This window comes from Phocoena phocoena, chromosome 15 (assembly GCF_963924675.1).
Source record: "Phocoena phocoena chromosome 15, mPhoPho1.1, whole genome shotgun sequence".
NCBI classification, from domain to species: domain Eukaryota; kingdom Metazoa; phylum Chordata; class Mammalia; order Artiodactyla; family Phocoenidae; genus Phocoena; species Phocoena phocoena.
The window spans coordinates 23,176,575-23,191,629 of NC_089233.1; the positions used below are offsets into that span (position 1 = coordinate 23,176,575).

General features: G+C 45.6%; 1 protein-coding gene across 1 annotated transcript in view; it reads right to left on the bottom strand.

The window, feature by feature from the left end:
* Window positions 1-7,319: 7,319 nt before the first annotated feature.
* TMC5 (transmembrane channel like 5) overlaps window positions 7,320-15,055 on the bottom strand; it is a 37,006-nt gene continuing 29,270 nt past the window's right edge. The window contains exons 14-18 of the mRNA XM_065893200.1: window positions 12,185-12,260; window positions 11,874-12,007; window positions 9,135-9,308; window positions 8,653-8,731; window positions 7,320-7,457 (exon numbers count right to left, since the gene is read on the bottom strand). Coding sequence (XP_065749272.1) covers window positions 7,320-7,457; window positions 8,653-8,731; window positions 9,135-9,308; window positions 11,874-12,007; window positions 12,185-12,260 — 601 coding nt within the window. The remainder of the gene's footprint in view (window positions 7,458-8,652; window positions 8,732-9,134; window positions 9,309-11,873; window positions 12,008-12,184; window positions 12,261-15,055) is intronic.

The following is a 15,055-nucleotide window of genomic DNA, read 5'->3' on the forward strand; positions in this document are numbered from 1 at the left end:
AGGAAACCGAGGTACTGCAAGGTTAAAGTCACTTACCCAAGGTCTCAAATTCCTTGGTGTAACTGGTATTCAAGTCCAGGTCAGTCGGTTCAGAGAACCACTCACCTTGTCTGCCTTTATAACGTAGAGCCCTTGATTCCCAGCTCTGCTCTTTCCCATGTGAGCTTCCAGGGGTCTTATTGTGAACTTAAGTGGCATCATTTAAAATGAAGTTGAGTCTTCAGAAAATTGCAAAGCTTGCTGTCTCCTCTAGCTGCCCCACACCCCCACCATTCAGCCCTATCTGGCCTTGATCACAGGCCCACAGCTTAGTCATGACTTCCCTCCTGAATCCTCATGGGTCACTGAGCTCGGCCACCAGCCCACACAGCTGGATGGTGGTGAGAAGCAGACTGAATTTTGCTATAGTTGGTGTTGGCAGGAGGACAATAAATGAGGCTTGGGATGTTTACAAATGAATTTTCTTGAATTTTAAAATTAACAGCAGAACAGAGATTCAGTGAATGGAACAGGTATCTAAACTGCATGACTTCCATGCCACGTTATGACTAGAGTGACAAGAGGAAGAGAAAGGGACCAAAGAAAACATCTGAATTCCCCCTTTGGTTTACGTGCAGAGGCTACACAGCAACTGACAGGGAAGAAATTCTCTTGGGGGTAGCACAGAGTTCACAACATCCCTTCTGTGGTGTGAAGACCTTTTGAGAGCCAGAAGTTCTCTGTCTCTTGACCTTTGTCCCAAATCTGTATTGCACTTGACTCAGCCAGGCCCAATTAAGGATTGAGATCCTGTGCTAAGGTGGTCGTGGGCCTTGAAGAATGGAGAATTCAGATGAAGAAAGAAGGTGTTAATTACTTACTTGGAAGGTTTAGTAAAGGGGTTAAAAACAGGATTTTTTTTGGCTGCTTTGGGTCTTCTTTGCTGCGTGCGGGCTTTCTCTAGTTGTGGTGAGCTGGGGCTACTCGGCTACTCTTCGTTGCAGTGCATAGGCTTCTCATTGTGGCGGCTTCTCGTTGTGGAGCACGGATTTCAGTAGTTGCAGCACACAGGCTCAGTAGTTGTGGCTCACGGGCTTAGTTGTTGTGCGGCATGTGGGATCTTCCCGGACCAGGGCTTGAACCCATGTCCCCTGCATTGGCAGGAGGATTCTTAACCACTGCGCCGCCAGGGAAGTCCCAACAACAGGATTTGACATCAGAAAAAGTTAAATCTGAATTCCTAATTTCTAGCTCTAAGACCTTGGGCAAGTCATATAGCTAGTGTCTTGAATTCATCTCTAAAATAGGGGCAGTATTAGTACCACGGCAGGGGTAGTTGTGATTAAAGGAAAGAGTACATGTAAAATGCTTGTTAGTAACTAAGATTTATGGACTGCCTACCATGTACTGGACGCTGTTTCAAATGCTTTCTATGTGTTTACTCTGCTACAACACCATGAGGTCAAGGTACCATTATAATTCCATTTTACTGGAAAGTTCCTTGAGGAACCTGCGTATAGACCTAGAGTGAGGTAAAGATTGGGGAGTGAAATGATTCAGCAGCATCAGCAAATGAGCCATCCAAAGATAGCGTTCTTTCCAAGAAAGTCAATAGGGATAAAAATCACATCCTCTGCTGTCCATCGGACTGCCCCTGTGTTCTCAGAATGGTGGAGACAGATAACCTGGAAGGGCTACCTGCAAAGGCTTGAGAAACCCACTGCTTACTTCATTAAACGATACTCATTTTCTTATCTGGAGATGAGCGTGCAATCTTGTCCTGACAAGAATTTCACTAAGACATGAATACTCTTTATTAGACAAGAATCTCTAAATGACACCATTTCCTGAAGTGGGACTAATGCTTCAACAGGACAGTCAACCACAGCTTTGAGGACAAGGCAAGGTGGACGTTAATGAAGTGTTCCAGACGTCCACTCAAACCTTAGCATGGAGTGACGGTTACTGTGGGGCAAAGTTACTTGACTTCTTTGATCAAAAATACTGAAGATTAATGACCTGTGTGTTCTTTTATCAAACTTTAAATTACGCTCAAAATCTGACAGCAGGACACCAAGTGTTAAGAAGAGGATGGAGATCAGCTGGGCAGAGGGTTCTCAAAGAATGTTGTCCTTTGAGGCTGAAAGGGGTTCCTGGGCCCAATTCTAGTGTGTCCTGTGTGTGGAGGCTTCCTCACATCAACAACAAGCAATTCTCAGTCGCAGGCAGCGTCCTTCAGAATCCAGCTCAGTTCTGACACTATCTACCCAGAGATAGACTCAGATTCCACGGGTAAAGGGCTCAGTCCCAGACGACCATCCTCCAGATGCCAGCTGCAAGCACAGGTTGTTACCCTCAATTGTGACTGACTGGCTATAAATCAGATATTCCCAAAATCCCCTCCTCAGGTTTGATTAATTTGCCAGAACAGCTCACAGAACTCAGGAAAACCCATTCACTCACTAGATCACCGATTTATTATGGGAGGCTATTAAAAGGATACAAATCCGCAGCCTAATGAAGACATACATTGGGCAAGTTCCTACACGAAGGAGCTGTCCTCCCGGAGCTTGGGGCCAGGCATGGGGGCACACAGAAGTGTCAGAAGTGTTCTGTTTCCCCCACATGGAAGCTCTCCAAAAAGAAGGGCAAAAAGCTGTCCTTTTGTTTTTTGTTCTTTGGGTTTTTTTTTTTTTTGCGGTACGCAGGCCTCTTACTGTTGTGGCCTCTCCCGTTGCGGAGCACAGGCTCCAGACGCGCAGGCTCAGCGGCCATGGCTCACGGGCCCAGCCGCTCCACGGCATGTGGGATCTTCCCGGACCGGGGCACGAACCCGTGTCCCCTGCAACGGCAGGCGGACTCTCAACCACTGTGCCACCAGGGAAGCTTCCCTAGAAATGTTTGATGCAATATTCTTAGCTCACTATTTGCATGTTCAGTAGGTGCCTCAGGTGACTTTTATGGTCAAGCAAGTTCAGAAAGCACTACTCTAGATTCTAGCTCCGTTGTTCTCAGCCCTGGCTTCCCACTGAAACCATCTGAGCTTTCAGGGAAAACTATGGATTCCTGATTTAGTTGGTCTAGAGTGGGCAGGGCCTGGGTCTGGCTGTTCAGACAGCTCCCTGTGTGATCCTGGGTGCAGCGAGCAATGAGAGCCCTGCTGCCTGATGAGAGGTCCTGATGGGACTGGGGGTGAGTTTCCCCTATTACGGGCTGAACTGTGTTGACCCAAAATTCATATGGTGAAGTCCAGACCTCCAGTACCTCAGAATGTAACCATATTTGGAGATAAGTCCTTTAAAGATGTGAGTTAGTTAAAATGAAGCCATTAGGTTGGGTCCTAATCCAATCTGTCTTGGACAGATTTGGAAATTTGGACACAAAGGTACACCAGGATGTGTGCACCAAGGAGAGACCATGTGAGGACACAGCGAGAAGGTGGCCATCTACAGGCCAAGGAGAGAGGCCTCAGAATGAAACCAAAGCTGTGGACACCGACTGTGGACACCTTGATCTTAGACTTCCCACCTCTGGAACTGTGAAAAAATGAATTTGTGTTGTTTAAGCCTCCAGTCTGTGCTATGGGTTATGGCAGCTCTAGCAAACTAATATATCCCCTATATCTCAAGACTAAGGATGTGAGGATGTTACACACATCCAAATGTGTGTGTGAGACCTACAGACTAGATCTTTCTACTGTGTCTGCTCCTCCAGGAGAAGCAGGGGCTACACTGAAGTAAAGATAAGAGGTGAATGGAGAAGCAGTCCGGATATAAGCCCTGAGCATATGGGAAGTGAGCAAAAATGATGCTTCCAGAGGGAGTTCACATTTCAGTGCACAAGCACAGATAGCATTAGGATAACACAGAGGGGAAAAAAAATCCCTTCAAATATCAATTCCACAGACTGCCTTCACTGACCCCACAGACAAGTTAAGTCTCCCATCGTCCCTTGGGCTTCTCCTTCATGGCACCTGCTATAAGTAATTACTGTTTAATTATTAAGTTCCTGCCAAAAGTGATCTGCTAGACAGTATATGAGAGTGGAGGCTGTGTCTTGACTTGTGCACCATCTTGTTCCCCACCACTTGGTACATATTTGTTGAACGAAGGGATGAACGAAGAAGCACTTCTAGCAACCACTAGCAAAGATGGTACCAAAAGAACTGAATTCAGCTGATGAATGAATTAGTGAGCAAATAAGTCAATGAAGAAGTGAACCAATGACTGAGCACTGACTGGATGTTTGTGCTTTAAATTCGTCTTAAATGTTTTCTAAATTCAGTTCCCATTAGATTTCACGATAGTGATTACTCGAGGAGATTTCTCCTCCCGAGTAATTTGGTAATTGCACTTTTCTGCTGGACTCTTCTGTTTTAAGTAGAGTCAGGTGCCTTGTGAATCATTTAGGAAATCTGCAAAAAAATGCTTAATACATGTATGTGTGCATATGTACACACACACACATACACATACATATTCAATATATATATTCCACACATCACCACCGATTTCATGTTCGGCTCAACGTAAGACTCTGATGATCATGTATAAAACCTCACAGGGGTAGAGTCCCAGTCCACACGTGCCCACCCCAGTCCAATCGAAAAGACTCATGTACTCAATGTGCAGTGAAGTTCATAGACGAGCCCTCCGGTTGTTTTTCACCTTTGGGGAAAATGGGGATGTTTTTAGTGCAAAGTCATGAACAAATGCACGTTCCACAATTCAGAGGCTTCACATCCCTGATCGAGGGTCACATTTTTATTCAGACTGGACCACTTGTCTTAGCACCAGTCTCCAAACCTTTGCCAGGTCTGGGAGTTCTGGGAGCGGAGATTTCTAAGGCTCAATCATTCATATGCGTATCTCTTAAACTACAACTCTTCCCAGGTTTTTGTGAACTGGTTCAAATATTACAACAATCTTTACTGGAAAATCTCAAATATTTTGTCTGGAAAAATCAGCAATTCAGGTGTAAAAACAACAGCAGGGAGTGCCCAATTTTACTTCTGTATTTACATTGTAGTCAGTTTCCACTCCTGGCTACGGGCTTGAATTTCCCACCTGGGAATCTCCTAAAGGCCCAGGTGTCATGGAGGAAGCTGCTCCATCTTCATCTTTCCTTATTTGGTTGGTGTCTGGGTACCGCAATGATTATCAGGCCTTTGGATTATCTTCTTGAACTGATCGCCTAAATCGCAGGTCTGGGTTTGATACAGAAGAAGGGAAGTTAGCACAGAGGCACACTGCCCCATATCTCCAAGGGAAAAACCAAATTAGCTTTCAAGATCCCGCAGCTTCTCAGGCCTTCCTTGCCTCCCCCTTTTAAATTTCTTCAATTCTCTCCCTTGAACTCCCATCATTGGATGCTGTCAGTGAATGCTATTCCAAAAAGATGAATGGGTTTATTTGTTTGTTTCCTCCCCAACATTCATTCCCCTCCTGGCATCAGCCACAGGTTTTCTTTGGAAAGCCACCCTTCTCCACTCTCTCGGTCCCCGTGGTCTGTATGTTTGTACCACCTGTATCTAGAGATGAGGTCTGCGACTCAGATCTGGCCAATGAAATCATCACTGTCTCTTGGCCACAGCAATTGTTTCAGATCCAATGAAAGACAATGAGAATCTGGATCTCTTTCACACTAGACTTGAATCTGAGAAGATACAAGAAGCTAAGAAAGCTGTCTTGTAATTATCGGGAGATAACATGGAAAAGAACTGAACAGAAAGAAACCAGGTTCTGATGACATACTGTGAGACCCTGCTTCTGGCCACACCTAAAGCAAGAATTATTGTTGAGTTTTGGCTAAAGCCAATTTGGGCCAGTTCTTGCAATTGAACGAGTGACTGATACAGGAGCAGTTCTGACCCTATGTCTTGGGACCTATCATCTGGATGAATTAGGCCTTACTCAGTGCCAGTCGGGTACTCACCTCGAGAAGCACCATGCTCTCTGACACGCAGAGGACCAGATTGCTAAAAAAGAAGAAAACAAAATCTCATCACCGGAAGAGAGTGTACACCTCAGATCCTGCTGCATCAGTGGTGAGACTCGTGAGCCCTCACCATTTTAATATTAACAGGTGACAGATTAAGACCAAGATTCAGCCATAGAAATATCAAACATGTTTTGTTTCAATTTTTATGGGCAGTGATTCCATTCATTTAATCATTCATTTCACAGATATTTACTGAGCATTTACAATATATACCAGGTAATATATTAGGAGCTGCAAAGGTACACTCATAATCCCTGCCTTCAAAGGATTTAGAGCTGGGCCTCTAGATCCCTTACCTATGTTGTGCTGATGGTATTAATTTGAACAGGCAGTAAACAACATGGCAGTCTCTTCTGACAAGATCATAACTTCTAAAACTAGTAGCATTTGAATTAATGTGGGTTTACTGTTTATCCACATTTTCTAGGACACCAAGGAAGCCAGCACAGGCTTTGGTATTAGAGCAGGATTCCAGGCATCTCTTGTTAAGAATGAAATTGGTAAAAATCTTTTTAAGAGCATGATATGGCAATATCTGTTAACATTATCATGTGCATGCCTATGGCAGATAAAACACTCACATAAAACAATTATAATAAAAAAATGTTTCATTACACATCGTTTTTAGTATTAAAAAAAAACAAACTGTAAACAACCCAAATGTCCAAGTAGGTACAGACTGAAACAATGTCTGAGATATAGTATTAAGCGGGGAGAGGGGGAGTTATGTGTAAAATATAACCCCTTTTTTGTAATAAATAAATAAACAAGAATGTTAGTAGATGCATGCTTGTTTGCAGATGCCTGGGGGAAAGATCTGGAAGAATATACACTGAAGCATTAACCTAGTGGGGTGAGATTTCAAGCCATTTTTCATCTCAGTGGGATATATTTCTGTTTGGTTGGGTTATGGAAAAGATGCAGGCAAGCCCCACGAGGGTAGAGCCAAACTGTGGTACCATGATAACCCCAGAACCTAGAATGGGGCCAGGCATAGACATGGTGAATGCATATTATTTATTTATTTTTGTGTGTGTGTGGTACGCGGGCCTCTCACTGTTGTGGCCTCTCCCACTGCGGAGCACAGGCTCCAGACGTGCAGGCTCAGCGGCCATGGCTCATGGGCCCAGCCACTCTGCGGCATGTGGGATCTTCCCGGACCGGGGCACGAACCCGTGTCCCCTGCATCAGCAGGCAGACTCTCAACCACCGCGCCACCAGGGAAGCCTGCGTATTATTTTTTTTAATAAAAAATACAGAAATGTTAAAACACAGAAAGTGAAGTGCCCTGATGTGATTCTAGTTTCCTGATGCACTTTTCCCAGGAGGGCAAATCTGTGTCACAGGGATCCCAAGGCGGCTTCCAGCCTCACCTCCACGTCTCTCCTTTCTGGCGTAGACAAGGTGGGGCTTGCTCTCTTCTCCATATCCTGCAGCTTGATCAACTTTTCTATCAGGAACATTTTGTCTTTGCCCTCCTGCCAATAAGGAAAACAAAAACAAAAACATGGAGGATGAATGATGGTGTGGGGTTGGGAAGTAAATGATAGAAAGGTTGATTTTTAGGCAGGTAGGGTCCTGGACATTGGCTTCGCCACCAGGGAAGCCCAGCTTTAATTTTAAAATAGAGGTTAAAGAAATAAATGTGCTCAGGACTTCCGTGGTGGTGCAGTGGTTAAGAATCTGCCTGCCAATGCAGGGACACAGGTTCAAGCCCTGGTCCGGGAAGATTCCACATGCCGCGGAGCCACTAAGCCCGTGCGCCACAACTACTGAAGCCTGCGCGCCTACAGCCCTTGCTCCCCAGCAAGAGAAGCCACCACAATGAGAAGCCCGTGCGCAATGAAGAGTAGCCCCCGCTCGCTGCAATTAGAGAAAAACCCACTCGCAGCAATGAAGACCCAACGCAGCCAAAAATAAATAAATTAAATAAATTAAAACTTGCTAAAAAACAAGAAAAAAGAAATAAATGTGCTAAACACCACCGCAGGGTTACAAATCAGATATATCCAGAATGTGGGAATGACTACAAGACAAAAGACCTGGTTTCTCCGACAATAAATGGCAAGAGAAGCAGTAAATGTGAACAGCTACAGATTGAAAGAAACGTAAACGACACATCAACCAAATGCAACATGTGACACTTTTTCAGATTTTGACTTGAGTAATCCTGCTGTAAAAAGGCAATGCGGGCTTCCCTTGGTGGCGCAGTGGTTGAGAGTCCACCTGCCGATGCAGGGGACACGGGTTCGTGCCCCAGTCCGGGAGTACCGCAAAAAAAAAAAAAAAAAAAAAAAAAAAAAGACACTTAATGGGACAGTTGGGGAAATTTGACCATTGACTGACTATAAGATGATAGTAAGGAATTATTAAATTTTCTTTTACGTGTGATGATTGGTACTGTGGTTATGTTTTTTAAAAGGGTGTATCAGGCATATAGAAGAGTCTACAGATAAAATGATATAAAGGCTAGGACTTTGCTTGAAAATAATCGAGATTTACAGCAAAGAGATAGTGTAGAGGACATAAGAGTATGCAAAGGTTAATGGTTGTCAGGGCTAGGTGGTGGGAAGGTTCATTGTACTATTCTCTATTTTGGACTGTGCTTGAAAATTTCCATTACAAAATGTTAAAAAGGAGGGGAGAATAACAAAGGGATCCAATGGGACTTACGTTAATGATCTGTTCATGGAGCAGTCTGATCATAATCTTCCTTCCCTCTGTGATCTGCCAGTAAAGGTAAGTGATGATTCTGGAAGAGAAGAAAAGAAAGAATGGCAGGGCTTCTCTGGTGGCGCAGTGGTTGGGAGTCTGCCTGCCGATGCGGGGGACACGGGTTCGTGCCCCGGTCCAGGGGGATCCCGCGTGCCGCGGAGTGGCTGGGCCCGTGAGCCATGGCCACCGGAGCCTGTGCTCCGCAATGGGAGAGGCCACAACAGTGAGAGGCCCGCGTACCTCAAAAAAAAAACAGACCCCCCCAAAATGATAAGAAGATATTAAATAACTTTTAGAAAAATTCAAGGGCAGAGTCGGGATGACCCAGAACACTGAGCCCCACTGTAGTCTTTGCCTTCCCACCAAACAGCCCTCGGCTGCCCACATGACGTGTAGATGAGGTATTTCCCCCCCCTAGTTTTCCAAGGGCCCCCAATTACAATACAATGAGGGTGAGGATGAAGAAGAAGTGCACGCTGCCGACGAGGTTCTGGTAGATCCAAACAACCCACAGGTAGCTGCGACTTTGACTCAGGGTGTCAATCCACCTGTAGATGGACTCAATGAAGAAGGGCAGACCTCGAAACGGGCCACAGTCAGCTGAAGGTTTCAATCTGATAAAAAAAAAAAGGGACAGAGAAGCATCTCTAGTGCCAGACTCAGGTATAGTTTATTCTAGAATAGCCCAGTCGTTTCTGGGCTCTGAACATGGAACCAGCAATTCTTACCTGCTCCACCCACATCCCCCTGCAAAGGAAACCCTGTCGCTCATAGCCCCAGCTGGTGTGTTTTGTTTTCATGACCTGCACTCCAAGGACCAGCTCTTGGACAGGGGTATCACCTGATCCAACCGTAACCAATCCAAAGACCAGGCAGAGGCCTCAGTGGTATCCTGGCACAAAGAAATGAACTGGGACGATCAGACTCTCTTCCTTAGGAACTTGAACTAAGAAATACAAAGATGGGAGGCTGTAATCTAGGGAAGCTGGAGTTGTGGTAATAATGGCCACATGAAGTCAGTTGTTGTGAACAAGCAGAAACTAGAAGGCAACAAGGAACTGGTCAGGAAGACAGAAAAGAGAGTAAACACGGCGAGAGAGTCAAGGACATCACAGAACAGAGGAGCCTGCCCTGAAGCCGCTGAGACCCTCATGGTTCCAGTTCCGCGAGTATCCTAAAAATCAACTCCCTTGTTGTGTGTTCGGTTGCTCATTCATTCTACAAAGGTTTACTGCCCTTGTACTGAGGCAGGAGATAGATGGGCTCCAGGTTAGACATTTACAAGCCAGTTTCCTTTCTGTACTTCCAGATAGAAATAACAACAGGAACAGGGTGAATAGCTGGACTTTGTCTCCAGTGGACACTTTAACAGTAATGGCAGGGGCAGAGAGGAGCTGAGTCCTGCCCAGATAAAGAGAACACGTATTTCTGATTCTTGAGGTCATGGAGACCTCCCTGACTACATATGCACAGAAAGACTCCTTGGGGTTAAAAAGGAGGGGACTCCACCCCATAATAGGTGATGCCAAGCCTCCCACAGGCCTCTGCGCTGGAATCCATCTTGGCTAAAAGTTGTGCAAGAACTGCTCTATATAAATGACCTAACCGCCTCTTTACTGCATTCCTCCTCATTAGGGAGGACACCCACACCCTTTTCTCTCCAGGTGTGTATCTCTGCCTTGCTTTTGTCTTAAATTTAAAAAACTGTTTCCCTGTGTGCTCTCCCACTTGCTGTGCTGTGTCTCTAATAATAAACTTTGTACCTGTTTTTACAGTTTTTGCCTCCTTGAAATATTGTTGCTTTCAAACGGGGCAAGAGCCAGGGGAACTTTGCTTCTAGCCTCTAGCCCTCGCTGGTCTAGCAGCTAGGATTCCTGGTTTTCAGCCAGGCTACCCAGGTTCAAGTCCTGGGCAGGGAACAAAGATCCTGCTTCAAGCCAACGCTCACTGCTGTCTCCTCGAGATCAGTACCAGGCTCTGTGCTAGATACTAAGCCCTGGAGAGTCCGCAGGAAACAAGACAGACATGATACCTGCCCTCCCAGGTTCTAGTGGGAAAGATGGTCAAGCAATGAGTATGCAATTAAACAAAGATTCAGAGGCATTTCTGACACGAACTAGGGAACGAACAAAGGAAACCACCCTGAGAGAGAGAGAGAGGAGGGGGGTGCTGACAGAAGACGAGGATGGTGGTGAAAGTCAGGTCTTCAAGAGGACTTTTGAGATGAGGGTGGAAGGAAGGCCGCCAAGCAAAGGGACTGGGGAGAGCACTTCAAAGATGTAACCCCATCCCATGTGAGGAGAGGCTCCCAGGGTCCCAGGAACAGACTGGGAGCCTTGAGGCTGGAGTAGGATGGAGCCATGGGGGTGAGGTTGGAGAGGTAAGAGGGAGCCTGACCAGACAGGGCCTTTCGGTTCATTAGAGGAAGTTCTGTTCTGCATGTGGAGAGCTGCCTTCTCCCCAGCTGGGAAGCTGCAGAATTTGAAGGAAGTAAGGAAGCTGTGCCGTCAAGACTGGGCACCTGGCGGGTGGTGACCCAACTTGGATATATTGCCTCCCTTGGTTGTAGCATCTGTTGGTTACCAAGGCAACTTGGGTTAAACACTGAATGAAGCATGTCTTTTTATTCTGACCTGTGACATCTGGGGCCTTACTGATCCTGCAGAGACTGCCTTTCCCAGGGCTAGCCTACAAAGCATGCCTTTCATATGCAAACCTGAGCCCCCATCCCACCTCCAACTCCTCCCTGAGCCTCCATCCCACCTCCACCTCCTCTCTCAAGCGCTCACACTCTGGGCCCTGTTCCTCTGCCCCCATCACCCCAGGGTCACATACCAGCCAACTCCAGAGGGTCCCTATACCCCAGAGCCTGCTGAGATTATTCAAACTCACCCCACCTAAGCATGTTAACCCTGCCTTTCCCTTTCCTCCCCACCGAAACCACAATAAAGACTTTTGACCACGTTGACTGCTCTCTCCCTCTGCCTTTGATGGACCCTGGTGCCTCCCCATGTGACCCAACCATGGTGTGATGTGCCCCCTCCCTTTGGGGTCTGTGAGTATAACAAATTATTTTTTCAGTGGCAGTCGTCTCCTGATCTGCTGGCCTCACCATACCTGAAGAATGATAAAACCTATATGGTAAAACACGCACCCACCCCAAGGCTGCCAACTCCTACCTCCAGATGGTGATGGCCAGGGTGCACAGGACCCCGGTGAAGGACGGGAAAAACAGCAAAAAGATGAAGACAGTCATCATTTGTGAGGCCCGCCAGGCTTTGCTCAGAGGCTGGAAATTCATCATCAGGCTGATCTGAAGAAAGAGAAGCAGTCACCTCCCTTCTGTAGCCGGAGAAGCGGGCCAGAGGGACCCCAACTAGACACCAGCTCCCTGACACCTTTCCCAGCAGCCCCCACACCCAATTCCAGCCACCACCGGGTCACATGGGACTGAGAAAAGCCGAATGGTTCCACCTTCAGACTGACTCACATTTTTGACGTAAAACATGATGAAAAGAGTCATCATTTGGATAAAGGGCAGCAGAGGGCAGAAGAAGGTTCCAATCCTATGAGAGAAAGGGGATGAGTGTCAGAGGTCAGGGGAGACACAGGGAATCTGTGCGGAGGGCAGGGAAAGAGGGTGTTATGGGCTGAGTTCTGTCCCTCCGAAACTCATATGTTGAAGTCCTAACCCAGTACCTCAGAATGCTACTGTATTTGGAGATAAGGCCTTTAAGGAGATAATTAAGGTAAAATGAGGCCACTAACCTCATGTGGGCCCTAACAGACTCATACAGAGGGAAGAAGACCAGGTGAGGACACAGGGAGAAGGCACCATCTACAGGCCAAGGACAGAGGCCTCAGACGAAACCAACCCTACCAACACCTTGATCTTGGATTTCGAGCCTCCAGAATTGTGAGAAAATAAATGTGTGTGGTTTAAGCCACCCGGTCTGTGGCACTTTGTTGTAGCCACCCTAGAAAACTCATACAGAGGGAGCCTGATTCCAACACAGCAAAGTAGGCAAGTCCCACCATACACAGTATCCACAGCTCTGGAAAAGAGATTTTGCAGAGAACGCTACCCACACAGCCATCAATTAAACCACCAGAGGCCTTCAGCCAGCCCTAATCCAGGTGTCCCACATGTGGGACATGAATTCCTCCTCCCCCTTTGGCATTCAAGAAGGCCTGAGGTCCTGCAGGGACAGGCATTAAACGGCATCGAGTTACTTAGCTCTCCCCAGTGCTTCTGAGGCCAAAAGAAAAAAAATCTCAGTTTGGTGCTAGAATGTCCTTAAGTCCTAACACTTGCCAACCTCCATTTCTTTAAAAAAAGAAGCAGCCTTTAGACTGAGAGCCTTGACAGACAGCAGCATCTAGCTAGAATTTTTTTTTTTTTTTTGCGGTACGTGGGCCTCTCACCGTCGTGGCCTCTCCCGTTGCGAAGCACAGGCTCCAGACGCGCAGGCTCAGCAGCCATGGCTCACAGGCCCAGCTGCTCCGCGGCCTGTGGGATCTTCCCGGACCGGGGCACGAACCCGTGTCCCCTGTATCGGCAGGTGGACTCTCAACCACTGCGCCACCAGGGAAGCCCTAGCTAGAATTTAATGACTTCTTGTGATGGGATTGATTTTATTTTTCAAATTACTTGCAATTTCTGTCAAATGATATGATTTTCCATTGATGATGATAAAGACTCATTAAAAATATATTTAAATTTTTAAAAGGCAAACAATTTAAAAGATAATATTAAGTCAAAAACAGTACAGGTGATAGATAGATATGCCCCAAAAATAGGCAGGCTGGTGTACAAAAGACTAAAATTTGGGAAACATTTTCCTCACCTCATTTTCTACCATCATCCCTAACATACACTCAATTTCTGTCACTCTATTATCTTCTTTTAAAGCTCATCATCAAAGGCAATATTCTCCTAAAACCCACAGAGATTAAATCTATAATTGCCACGGAGAAAGGAAAAGATATGTGTGTTTCCGATTGTGCTTATTTATGATTTATTAACAAAAACCTTAAAGGCCCAGAATAACGAGCATCTCATTGTAAGCTTTCCCGCCTCGAAGCTAACACTTCCCTTGGGAATCTCTGTCAAATGGTCAATAGTATGAGGGCTCAGCCTCTAGGATTCAAAAACCTGGATACTGAATCAGATGACTTACCCGCATTACTTATTAAACAACAAAAAATTTGAGTGCTCATAAGTACCATACAATCCAGCGATTCCACTTCTGTGTATATATCAAAAAGGATTGAAAACAGGGTCTCAAAGATATATTTGTACACCCATATTCATAGTAGAATTATTCACAATAACTAAAAAGCATAAGTAACCCTGGTGTCCACTGGCAGATGAATGGATTAACAAAATGTGGTACATACACGCAATGGAGTATTAGTCAACCTTCCAAAGGAAGGAAATTCTAACTAACACATGCTGTATGGATGAATCTGGAGGACATTATGCTAAGTGAAATAAACGAGTCACAAAAAGATACCTTCTATGTGAGTCCACTTATATGAAGTATCTGGACTAGTCAAACTCAAAGAAACAGAAAGTAGAGTGCTGGTTGCCAGGGGCTGGAGGGGAGAGGGAATGGGGAGTTGTTGTTTAATGGGTACAGAGTTTCAATTTTGCAAGGTGAAAAAGTTCTAGAGATTGGTTACACAGCAATGTGAATGTACTCAACACTACTGAACTGTACACTTACCAGTGGTTAAGACGGTAAATTTTATGTTATGTGTTTTTTACAACAATTTTTTAAAAAGAGCCCTTAAGGATAACAACAGCCATGTAATATCCCTACTTATAAACATTTCTGAATCAGTTACTCGCTAAGCACCTAATGCATACATCTTCTCATTTAATCCTTACCAAAACCCCGTGAAGTAGGTACGAGCATCGCCCCCATTTACAGATTAGAAAACCAAGGTTTAGAGAGAGTTTATGTTATTTGCCCAACGGCATCCTGTTCATTGAGATAATGTGAGTAAAAGGCCTTTGTAAACTGCCCAGTTGCCAGTGGGTGACCTGGCAGTGTTGCAAATGCAGCACCTAAACTACACAAAGGAAAAGTCCTCACCACCTCCAAAAATAAATTCACTGACATTAGTGAGTTATTTGCAGATAGCCAAATCACCCGGGGCAACTTTAAAGAGCTGGAAAATAAAGCACTTTACAGCTGTATGGCACATTGGAGATTGCAAAGCAGTTTTCTTGTATCATCTGATTTAATCCTCAACACAATTCAAAGGTAGCTATTATTATGTGCATTTGACAGAGGAGGAGACTGAGGCTCAGAGAAGCTCAGTGACCTCAATGAGTAGAAGAGCCAGCCCCAGA